Consider the following 12269-nt stretch of genomic DNA (forward strand, 5'->3'; position numbering starts at 1 on the left):
AAAAATAGATCAGTATGTCCTTCCATCAGTCTCTCAATTCTTGAAGAGTCTTCTCTAAACTCCTACCTCTTCTATTGATTTCAACTTAAACAGTCAGTCCTCGTTGCCAAAACTCGTCTTTGTCAAATTCAGAGATGAACAAAGTTCATAGTCTCCTTCCTTGGAATTGCTATTAGGAATCCATTCCACGTCCATCCTCCTTACTTGGATTTGTTTACATTCTTTTCTTTTTTGTCCAAAGGAAATGCATCGGCAGTGCAAACATAAAGTAGATCTCGTGAAACAACGCCTGCTCCCGTCCCCGCCCTCCCCACCCTGGTCCCAAATAGCAGGTGATCACCTCAGCGTTTCAAAAGGGTCTCCAGAGATGTTATCGGCACGCACAGGATTCCACTGTCATGTTGGGGTACACCTTAAGAACCACGTTTTTATTTTCATCGAAGAATAAGATACTGAGAGAAGACATTTTGTCAGGAACGCAGCAAGGCTCAGGAACGCCCGGGACAACCCCAACGGCTCTCACTATGCTCTGGATGGTGGCATGGTTGGATGGCTTCAAGGCCTGCAAAAGAAAGATACAGCAGAAAATGTAACTGCACCCATGTTAGAACAGACCCACACACCCTAGAACAAAATCAGTTTTCTGCAGAAGAGCCCTGTGGAGAGCCCACAGCTGACAAGCTGTAAATCTGTCTTCTGCTCGTCCACTTCCAGTTGTCACCCTAGCTGCTCCGAGCCAGCAGCAGCGAACACGAATCCGGTCTGGTTCTTTCGGCCACGGGACGCGAGCGTCGCGCCACCGCTTTCAGCTTGAGCGTCCTGCTGGGGACAGGTCTGTTCCAAGCGGATTAAGTTCCGCATGGGCTGCAATGTAGTCACGAAACTCGCTGGCCGGGGAGGGAGGCAGTCAACGTGCTAGCAGGCTGAGTCATCAGCGCAGCAAAAGAAAAGTAACTTGCAGGCCAGGGAGCTTGACTGGTGGAACGCAAGCGTGTCAGGAAAAACCAAAGTGGATAAAACACGTACAGATGAGAGAACCCAAGTACTTTACGCCACGACACCGATTGTTCCGGTTCGCTCTCCTGCAAGGTCAGGCTGTTCCGCTCGTTCTTCTGGCCGGGAAGAAGTCAGTTGGCCGGGATCCATCGCTGTTGGATCCACTCGGTCTGCCATAGAAGCCATCCCTTTGACTCCCTCACTTACGCTAAGAGCATCCCAACCGCTCCTACAGAACGTGCTACGCTGAATGACCCCAGCGTGGGGCGAGCATGGGTCGAGCATCAGAGACTCCTTCGAGGCCTAACGACCACTGCCTAATAAGCAATTTTCTAGATCTGGCTCATATGATGTTTATGCAACAGGTTAATAACAAGTCCACACATCATAAGCACTATTTGGGATATGTTTTATGGCAACTATTTGGGTTCTGTCAAAAACCTAATACTACGTAATTTTTTTTGGTAACCTTTACAGGTCTGTTTTTTCACTAGCTGCTCTGACCGCTACTCCCCGCAGCACGAGACTAAGGGATCGTTCCTTTACTAGATCCGAACACGTAACAGGTGACCAGCTGTCTTTTACTGACACAGGAAAGAAAGCGCGTCATTTACGGTAACCGACAACGCAGAAGAATCAATATTAAGACCGTACCTTTGGAATTGGAAATTGGCATTCCCCTGAGCAGTAGTAGGCATCGAAAGATTTTGGGGAAATAATCCACTCGCTCCAGCCAATGTCCGCAAAGTCCACCTTGAGATAGCGTCGGGTGCAATACCTTGGCTCGTTCCACTGCTTCCTCCTCGCCTTCTTCAGCGTTCGCTCATCAAACTGTAGAGTCTGGCTCTTCTGCTGATGATTCTTCCTCTGCTTTTTCTTACTCTTCGCCCTCTCTGCTAACCGTGGCTGAAAGAGTTTGTACGGTTTTCTGTCTTCCCATCTCTCATCCTCGTCGTACTGGTACTCGGCTCCTGGAAGCTCGTTATTCTGCAATGGCAACAGGACCTTTGTGGAGCGTTTTCGCCGCCGCTTCCCGAGGCCGCTCCTCACATGGTTTTCTGGCCCAGGAAAGACCCTTGTCAGAGGACGACGGTGCCCTTGCAAACTAGAGACAACATTCTCTGGCTCTGAAATAGCAGAATCATTGGCATAAATCAGAACGTAGGGTTCATAGCGAGAAGGTGCCCTTTTCCAAGGGCAATGGTCAGTCACATCCATTTTGACACCGATCAGGAGTTCCTCGTTTTGTTTTGCTTCGGGCAGGAGCTGAGTGATGTCCTTCCGCTGCCAGGAAAGGACATCCTGGTGCGCGGCGGAGACGTTTATCAGGAAACGTCCCAGTCTCCGAGTCCGGTTCCCAACAGAAGGAAAGGTCCAAACGGAAAGATGTACCTGAACATCAGGTTTCTCGAGCCCGTGACGAGAACAGCCTCCGGATCGCGAACGGTTTGACTTAGCAGGCAGCAGATCACCGATATAATAATACACCGAAGCAGACAAGATGTTTTCAGACTCGGTGAGCGACGTCAAGTTAAAAACATACGTCTCCTGGTTTTCAGGGCTCCCTAGAAGAAGAAATACTTGGATAAGAACATGAGCATTTCAGGAACAGGAACTACTCTATAACAGATGCACTGAAGATTTTATCTACCATTCAGAAATTTGAGTGACGCCACAGTGAGTTTTTGCTTGTTTTCCTCTTTATGTAACGTTTCTACCCTCCTCCCTCTCAAAATACACTTAGGTGACTACGGTGACTCTGTTCTGACTAAAGAATCGTCTCCTTTGTCCAAGAATATTGGCACATCGACGGGACATCAATGGCGCTGAACCGCGCCTTCACCCAGACCAAGCTGAAGCGGCTCACTGGCTCCGCTGGGCAACGGAGAGTCTGTAAACTTCCATTATCCCGTTGAGCCACAGCCTCGGTGGGAAAAAAAAGATTTGCTGTCCTACTAGCAGAGGCTCAACATGGCAGCGAGGAAGAGGAATAGCCTGGATTCGAACGGAGCATGATTCTCAGCGTTGTCACAGGCTCTCCAGCGTACTACCGGCTAAGCCACTCGAGCTCTGACCGCCAAACCGCGCAATGCAAAACAGCCTGGTTGGTTCCTTTAAGCGTTCCGCTCTGCTCCACCGTGACCCGGGACTCACCTGCAAGACAGGGTCTTCAGGGCCTGGGTGGCATTTACTTTTAGCTGATAAAGATATCGAAAAGACTATTAAAGAGGGACCCAAAACCACGTAACACTTGGTACAGCTACTTATGTACGTCGGTTATAAAAGACCTTCTTTGAATCACTGTCGTATGCTGAATGACAATTTTTGATGTTCATTTTTAATAATAATTCCACTTAACAAATACTGCCTGTTCTAAACGGGAATATCATAGGGGAATACAGAAGAAGCTGCTTTTGTTTGCGAAGAAACCCCAGATGGTGTCAAACACACACAGGAGGAAAAACAGTTTTGAACAAAAGCGAAACTCAAAGAGCCACTCCTAGTATTTAACTCCACACCCAAGACTAAGTACTTGCAGTAGGTGGTGCTATTTTCTTACTGAACAACCTCCCAGCACAAGCCATCATAGAAACGTTTAGATTGGAAGAAACCTTTAAGATCCTCAAGTCCAACTGTTAAGCTAGCACTGCCCAGTCCGCCCTCAAACCAAGTCCCTAAGCACCACATCTACACGTGCTTTCGATACCTCCAGGGACGGTGACTTGATCGCTCCCCCGGGCAGCCTCTTCCCCTGCTCGACAACCTTTCTGGTGAAGAAATTTTCAGTAAAATCCCATCGATACCCGAAAAGTCGGTGCAATTGAAATCAAACTTTCCAAGACTCATTTTGGAGTTTTAGAAAGCAGCATTCTTTATTACAGTGCCGGATGCACGGGGGATTTCTCCTCCTAGCGGGCACACCCGGCTTCTGGGCAGAAAATTAGTTATACACTACAATAATGCATATTCATAACATATTTACATATTCTTAAACAATTGGTTAATTTCCTCTTGCTTTACATGTAAATCCCTTCGCATGCTCAGTTCTCTTCCTCTGCTCCCTTCTTTTGGGTCTGGGGTATGTTTAGGGTAGGTGGTCTGTGAGTTGGTGGTCACCATCTCCCCCTGCCAGAATTACCTTTTCCCCCAAGTCACTGCATGTTCACGGTTCAGAGAAACATGAGAACAAAGTTTATACATTTTCTGGGATGTTCCCTCCAAGGGCAGACAGTTCTGGATAGAGTCTCCCTTTTAATCACTCCTGACAGCTCCAAGGATGGACAACTCGTTCGCTTCTTTAGCTGTGTGTGCATCACCTACTGCCTGCTAAACCCTTCACGAAACTCTTACACAAAAACTTTAACCCCTTTATTGTTGGGTAATACCATCTAAACCTTTCCTGATGCAACGTAAGGCCGTTTCCTCCCATCCTATCGTTTGTTACCTGAGAGAAGAGGCTGACACCCACCTGGCTACAACCTCCTTCCAGGTAATTGCACAAAGTGACAAGGTCTCCCCTGAGCCTCCTTTTCTCCAGGCTAAACCACCCCAGTGCCCTCAGCCACGGCTGGTAAGACTTGTGCTCCAGACCCTTCACCAGCTTCGTTGCCGTGCTTTGACACACTCCAGTGTCTGTCTCGTAACGACGGGCCCAAAACCGAACACGGTATTTGAGGTGCAGCCTCACCGGTGCCGAGTACGGGGGGACGATCGCTGCCCTAGTCCTGCTGGTCAGACTGGTTACAATAAAAGCCAAGACAATGTACCGGGCGAGCGCCACTTATCCAGTCTCCTGCACAGGCGACAACAGAGCTATCTGGATCGAGGGGAGAGGGGAGGCCTAAAGCAAAAGAGCCCTACTCTATCACACACGTGGCCATCACCCAGACACCATGGCAGGGCGTGCCATCACTCACCATTCGGGGTATCGGAGGCACCGGCTTATTTACCGATAGCTCAGATTGGAAAGCAACCTGGCTCGTAGCACTACAGCTGAAGTATTTGTACCCGCTGAATCTTCAGAGGCACGGCCTGTGCTTCCTCACCTTCCTGCAATAACCCACAGCTGTACGGATTGCCTGTCACGGGCATTAAAAAACACAGTTTAAGAAAAAGCAATAGGTCTGCGGAGATCGACATCACCGGCACGAACATATTCATGTTACCAGGGGCGTTCCCAGGGATCGACAAGGTAGAATGAGTGCACTGACATGTGGTGCGTTTACCTTTATAGAGGATGCGCTGACGTTTTTATAGACTGCCAAGTCGATCCCACAGGTGAAAAAGGATGCAATAGCAAGGACTATTTAGTTATAGAGTCATCATTAGCCATCATCTAAATGATATATTAAAGTGGTGCTCCCGTGCCAGCGCACGGTTAAGAACGTATCAGTGTTTCCGTTGTAAAACTTTGTTTTCACGGATTCGTAGACCAGCTACAAAAGTTCAGTCAGAGCTGGAAATGAGAACGAGTTCCAGAACAGGAACACAAATTTGGAAGCTGGATTTCTTCTTTTCTCCCGCCTTTGCTCTTACTCGATTGCTGCTTCCCCCTTACCAATTTGAGTATTTTGCAGAAGAAAAATGTAGGATTCGGTTCCGTCTTGTTAAAGAGCGCAAGACTCGGCACCAAACTGGTTTTATTAATTCTTTTAGCAAAGCAGATAAAATCATAGCAGCTAGGAACTTGCTGTAAAAGAGAAAAAACTCCACCACTCTGACTAAAGCTATCAGCTACTTAAGTAAAGAACTTCCAAAAAACAGCCAGGATGCACACTCAGGATCTAACTCACATGTGATGAAAACTACAAATATGCACATTGCACATCGTAAATGTGCTGCACAACGGGCAAATGATCTCTCTTCTATAGATTTTAAGCAATATCAAACTCAAAGCTAGCATAAGCTAAGCAAGTAAGAAGGTTGCATCAATAAAATACAAAAACATAGCCGTAGGACAAGTAGCAATGGCTTTAAACTGAAAGAGAGTAGATTTCTTTGCTATGAGGGTGGTGAGGCACGGGCACAGGTTGCCCAGAGAAGCTGTGGACACCCCATTCCTGGAAGCATTCAAGGCCAGGTTGGACAGCACTTTGAGCAACCTGGTCTAGCGGAAGACGTCCCTGTCCGTGGCAGAGGGGCTGAAACTAGATTATCTTTAAAATCCCTTCCAATCCAAACCATTCTATGATTCTATAAATCTGTATAGTGGAACAGGAAAAGCCGACTCTACTCCTTCTCACAGTCATGATTAATTCTACTTCAGCTGGTGGCAGTAGGTCAGCTGTATGAAAACCAAATTGTGCACGCCTTGTCCCCTTGAGGCCAGAAGTCTTCACGTGTGAAGAGACATGCTACTGTGACCGACTAGTGACTGCGGGCACAGATCATCCACCTGCGTGACAGCACTGTGAGACAGGTGGTAAAAAAAGTCAGAAAATTAAAATTCTGGGTCTGGTCCCAAGAGGCCAAACCTACAGGTCCTGCCTGTTTGCCTTAAAGACAACTAGCAAATTTGGGCCCAACCTGCCCAAATCCTAGCTTAACGGTTTTCAAGTTCCTTCTGCCTAAAAACTACCAGAATGCGGCTGCTTGCTTTTTACTTATAGGGGTACAGAAAAAACACACCACCACACAACAAAACAAAAACCAAACAAAAAACCCCAAAACGCCACACTCCCACCATCTCCTGCCTGAATGTTTTCATAGCTCTCGTTACAAAAGACCCTTAATGTTACTAAAGCAAAAGAGGGTAGAATTTGGCCCGTGCTGGTTTCTGCAGGCTGACGGTGGCCACTGACGAGCTGGTTTCCCGGTGCAGTGCCCCGTTTCCCCTGTTTGCGTGGGCATTTTGTACCGCAACAAAGGGAAGAAAGGCGTTTCGAAAAGGAGGAGAGCATAGTTCTTAAACCACAAGAATTGGCCTAGGGGCAGGTGTAATACCTAAAATTACTCGAAATTCAGTCAATAAAAAAGAGTTTAAAGTAATTTCTGACAGTATAGCGGTACTATAACATCATTAGAGAGACCCTCCAATTAAAATTGAGTTTTTTAAATGACTCATTTGCAAGATATGTTCCTTTAGCGATGCTAAGATTAGAAGTGCTTTCGAAACCAAACTGAAAGTCCCGAGTTCGAGGCTTTTATCTTTCTGCTCTCTTTTATTTATTCCACACTGCATCTTTCCTCCAGATCCTGAGCCTCCGAAGCTGCAGATGAGCACACCCTTACGGGGAGCACTGAAGGTAGGCAGATTTACATCAGCTGGAGGTCACTCAGCGGTTTCGCTAACTGGCAGGAGAAAGGAATTGTCGCGTGCAGAAACCGATGCACGGACTCGACCGTAGTTTAAGAGTACGCTTGCCAGAACCGCCGAAGCCTTCAGCTCTAACTCAACGTATCATCTGACCTTCTTCCTACCTGTCATCTCGGAGTCACAAGGGATAGAAAACCACTTGCTGTTGCGGTACTAGCTGTTAAAGAACCTGAAAAGGCTCTGTCTTTGGGTTTTTACTGAAGCAGATTTTTCACTATGAGGCCTGGCCTCAGCAAGACAAGGGCTGCTAATGTCATTCCAGAAACATTCCACAACAAAGACACAGCAGCCACAGAAATCACGGGCTGAACATCCTTTGGACTCAAATACAGAGAAATAAATCAGAGCAGTTAAATCAACGAGAGAGAACAGTGCTGGGACGCAACTAGAAATACCGTCAATGATGTACACCCTTACTTCACTTGTGACAGATTTGGGGACTGCGATTCCCTTCACCTTTGTCACGGGCGTCCAAGGTTCCTTTTTTGAGTGACTCAAACTGAACGATTATGTTTTGGGATAACTCAGCAAGAATAACGCAAAATGAATTTGCCCGAATAGATGATGACATGAACGTTTATCAAAATCAAAGGCCAAAACCCCCAGCCGGAACAACGAACCACTAACGATCCTGCCTAGTCGTGAAATCTGGTGCGCGAGAGATTTCAGGGCAGCGTAGGACGAAAGCTTCTGAGGTGCCCACGCAGGGCCGAAGCTCTCGCCCTATCCCCTCGGAGGTCCGAGTCACGGAGAGACAAACTTGCATTTAGCAGTCGTGAGGACGCTTCTTTTGATTAATCACATCTCAGTTCTTTTTTGTCGGCTGTCCGTCGCAAGATCGCAGCTGCCTTACACAACGCTGCTTTTCTCAGACTAGAAACAAGGCTGAGTCTCAACAAACCCTACCAGTTCTCAGTCTCATGGCACAAAGCTCTGTCTTACAGGATCCCAACAATTTGTCGGGTGGGTTACCTGGGAAAGGCCCTTCCCGTGTGCTGCAGAACAGCCAGAAACCCTCCAGGGGAAAAGGGAGGACAGAAAGGTTTCACAGCCACATGTGAGAACTGTGTTGCAGAAAAGAAACAGTTTCTCTTATGAAAATAAACGATTCAATGGCAAAACATATGGTTAAACTGCAAATGACATCACTCAAGATCTCCTTCGAGTCCTCTGGCTGTAGATGCAGAAGAAATGGGCAGGTTCTTAGGGAAGTTCCTGCTCATCGCAGACAAAAAGCCATCTCACGAACGGGCTGGCAGCGGGGACGGTAAAACGTGACGAAGGAGTAACGGCAACATAATTTATTAATTTAATTGATGCAGCCACATTAAGGACAAGGGGAAGCCTGCGGGAGACTGAAATTCTCAGTCGAGAGTATGGCAGTCAGAGCAGAAGATCGGGAAACAAGCTACCTCGAAAGGGAAATACCGTGCATCTGCTGTTCCCACCGCAGGGCGGGCCAGGCGGTCGGGCGCAAGGAATAAGCCAGAAACTAGAAAACGCCTCTTTGCTCCCCTCCACCGCCTCCAGGAACATTTGATCGCAGGGTTTTCCGGAAACAAACTTTTCTGCCATCAATGATCAGACAAAATGAACTGCTGTCACCTATGGTGAGAGAAAGACAACAGCTAACTGGTTAAATATTTTGCATAAATATTTATAAAAGTGTCAGAAAACTTATAACCACTTCCAATTTACTGCTTTGGCACTTGAACTGTGAAAATATTGGAGGAGAAGGAAAGGGATCAGTGAACAGTGCGTTTATAGGACTGCTGCCACCCAATGTCAAGTGAGAGTGTAAATATAAGCAGAAAGACCACAGAGGTGGGATTTCAACCGAAGGCTGTCTAGGTTTAGAACAATAAATATCTTTAATCAGATACGCCTAAAGGAGCAAATACCATTCTGCTGGGATTATTCCCCCCCCCTCCCTTTTTTTTTTTTTTTTTAGTCTACCTTCCCCTCTTTCAGTGAGGGAACCGCTTATTTCAGAACAAAGCCACGTACATTAGACTTTATACTACAAAAAAGTTATGTCAGAAAGACGAGAGAGTTTCTTTGTAGGAGCAGCAACCGGGGAGTACCAGCTCTCCATCCACCAAACCAGGGTATTTACCTCTCTAACCTCTAAAGTCTCTCTGGTGGACAGAAATACGTGCAGTGACATACGATGGAGAGCATTTGTAGGGCTGAATTCTAAGACACCAAAGCCATTCTGTTATTCATGGTATCCGATCTCTGTGCAGAGCTATTCTATCATTGGCATTGCTGCCTTTGAAGAATCAGAAGTAGTGACTTGCAAGGAAACCTAAGCAAAGTCTGGCACCCAGCTCTCGCTTCTCCAGGAGAGGGAGGAATCAATAATGCAGGTCACTGAAACACTCAGTTTTACTGATAAGATGCTTGTCCATGAGAAAGCTGATGGGTCAATCCACTACTGCAACAAAAAAAAGAGACTGGCAAATCGGATCGCTACGTGTGGCATGACAGTTGGCATACAAACAGCAAGATTTTGGGAGGCAGTGGATTGGGGGAAGTATATCGCAGCAAGGGTGGCGTTTGGGTTCTGGCATTTCCATTTAGCTCTCGCAGAGGTCAGATGCACAGCAAACAGAACAGTGGAGCTGGGCAAAGCAGCATCAAGACACCACCACCTTCCCTTTCTGCAAGGACACAGTTCTTCTGGGATCCTGCCACGTTAAACACCCACCCCCTTACAAAAAAATGACTTCACATTTTCATAAACGTACCTGTGGATGCTACTCTGTAATCGCAGAGAGATCTAAGCGCTGCTACCAAAGATGCAGAGGTGCAGGGTTTACCACGCACAAATTATGCTTCAACTACACTCATTTGCCACTGCCCCTAACTACCAGTACTGTCAAGGACGTCTCAAAACCAGTACTCTGTAGGTACTGTAAAGGATCGCCAAACCACGTTATTGCTCTGTCACACGTAAACCAGCCCTCAGTTTCAACAGAAGCTACACATGCAAAACACCGACAAAAGAAGAATCCAGAGAGGATCGATTAACTTCCTCGCTTCCCTCGTGTGGTGCTCAGACACCACACGGCAGAGATGCTGCATCCAGAGCGGAAGAGAGAAAACTAAGCTGCAGAGTAATCAAAATATAAGAGACGACGTAAACATATTCTGAAACACCTGACTGTCGCTGCAGGGAGCGTTACTTTTCTAATCCTTTCCTCATCTTCTTCCCCACGTCAAGCTCCCCGGGCACTCAGACACTCGACTCCACCAGACTGCTGCCGCTCAGGCCGGGCGCTATTCGCAGGGCACGAACGGACCGTCACCTGCATCTTCGCACAGCCGAAGCTTTGCCGGCACAGCGGCACCCGAACGCGGCCGCTCCGGCAGCTCCCTCAGCCCGCACAGCGGCCGAGGTCTCCCCGCCGAGAGCCCGTCCCTCCCCTCCGCGCCCGCAGCGGCTCCGCGCCCGCGACACCCCGCGCCGAGCCCGCCCGCAGCCGCGCACCGGCGGCGGCTCCGGGCCCCGCTGCGCCGGGCTCGCCTGCCCGAGGCGGCGCGGGCGAAGGGACGGGGTCCCGCGGCGAGTCCCCGCTCCCCCGCGGGGCCCCTCGCAGCCCAGGCCCGCCCCGGGACTCACCTGCCGCCAGCGGGCGGAAGCCGCGCACCGTGTTGCCCCGGCGGAGGTGCAGCCCGGGCAGCCCCGGCGGGTCCCGGGGCCGCGGCGCCGCCGCCGCCTGCCCCGCGCCGCCGCCGCTGTACTGGCCGTAGAGCCGCAGCATGTGCTCCGAGACCTTGTCCCCCGGCTGCAGCCGCTCCGCCCGCCGCCGCTCCTCGGGCTCCTGCCGCCGCCCCAAACCGTAGTCACCTGCCGCGGCTCTCGCCCGGCCGCCCCGCGCTCCGCCCGGGGCACCTCTCCGCCGCAGCCCGACCCGGCGAGCCTTCAGCGCGTCCCCCAGCGCCAGGCACAGGCAGCCCCAGCCCAGGCACAGGCACAGCACCCAGCGGGTCGACGCCGCCATCCTGCCCCTCCGACCCGGATGGCGGGGGGCTCCGGAGTCCCCCTCGTCCCGGCCGCCGCGGCCGGCAGGCAGGTAGGGGAGACCGAGACCCCCAGCGAAGTTTGTTCCGGGCAGATGCGACCCCCGGCGGCGACGGGAACGGACGGGGCTGCGCTAAAAATCGCAGACGGGGTTTCCTCTTTTCGGGAGAAAAAAAAAAAAAAACAACAAACAAAAATCCCAAAACAAAACAAGGTGAGGTGGAGGAGAGCACCACGGTACAAACCGCCCGTGCTTCCCGGTGCTGGCAGCGGAGGGGTGTACTCCTCCAGCTGGGCAGGTGTTTTTTGGCGAGAGGCGGTGCTCTCCGCGCAGCTGGACGCCCGCTCCGCGCTCCCAGTGCTGCGGGCGCAGCCCGCGCGAGTTCTTGCGCGGTGCGAGCGCGGCCGTGCGCGCAGCCGCCAGTCGCGCCGCCCTCCCGCGCGGCCCCGGCGGCGAGCGAGAGGGAAACCACCGCCCCAAGGAAAGCGCACACGTACGCGCAGAGACAGAGGGAGACTCGACTCTGGAAATTCGATCCCTGGCACTGACTGCGTCCCTGAGGGCAGCCGGGGAACGGGGCGGTGGGATGTTCCCCCTCCCACCTCCACCCACCCTCTTCCAAAGGCAGTAAAATAACACGATCGCAGTAACACAAAAATCACAAACCAAACCCCACTCAGCCTTCTTTCCTTGAAAATCTCAAGGCTTGGCTGGACTCAGAGCGCAGTCCATGGCTGGCAGGCGGAAGGGATGCTAACAGGGCTGTGCTGCAGTTGAGCCCAGCTCTCCCAAGGACCAGCCACACTCCATGGCACTCTGCTTCCTCCTCTGTCACCCTCCAACCCAGCCAGGGCTGGCAGAGACGACCCCAGCAGCCTGGAGCCCATGGGAAGGGACATGCACGCTGCCCAGGTGAAAGGAGGAGAAGC

At 50.4% G+C, this 12269-nt stretch overlaps 1 protein-coding gene across 2 annotated transcripts; it reads right to left on the bottom strand.

The window, feature by feature from the left end:
- Nucleotides 1-370: 370 nt before the first annotated feature.
- BMP3 (bone morphogenetic protein 3) lies at nt 371-11319 on the bottom strand. Of its 2 annotated transcripts, XM_086612163.1 has the most exons (4): nt 11197-11319; nt 10938-11127; nt 1651-2561; nt 371-562 (listed from the first exon to the last, which is right to left on the bottom strand). In XM_086612163.1, exons 1-4 carry the CDS (start codon nt 11317-11319, stop codon nt 371-373), a joined length of 1416 nt encoding a protein of 471 aa, XP_086468289.1. The 2 variants fall into 2 exon arrangements, with proteins under 2 accessions (XP_086468289.1, XP_086468288.1); XM_086612162.1 differs by having other exon boundaries at nt 10938-11319.
- Nucleotides 11320-12269: the final 950 nt, after the last annotated feature.

Source organism: Tauraco erythrolophus, chromosome 5 (assembly GCF_009769465.1).
Source record: "Tauraco erythrolophus isolate bTauEry1 chromosome 5, bTauEry1.pri, whole genome shotgun sequence".
NCBI lineage: Eukaryota > Metazoa > Chordata > Aves > Musophagiformes > Musophagidae > Tauraco > Tauraco erythrolophus.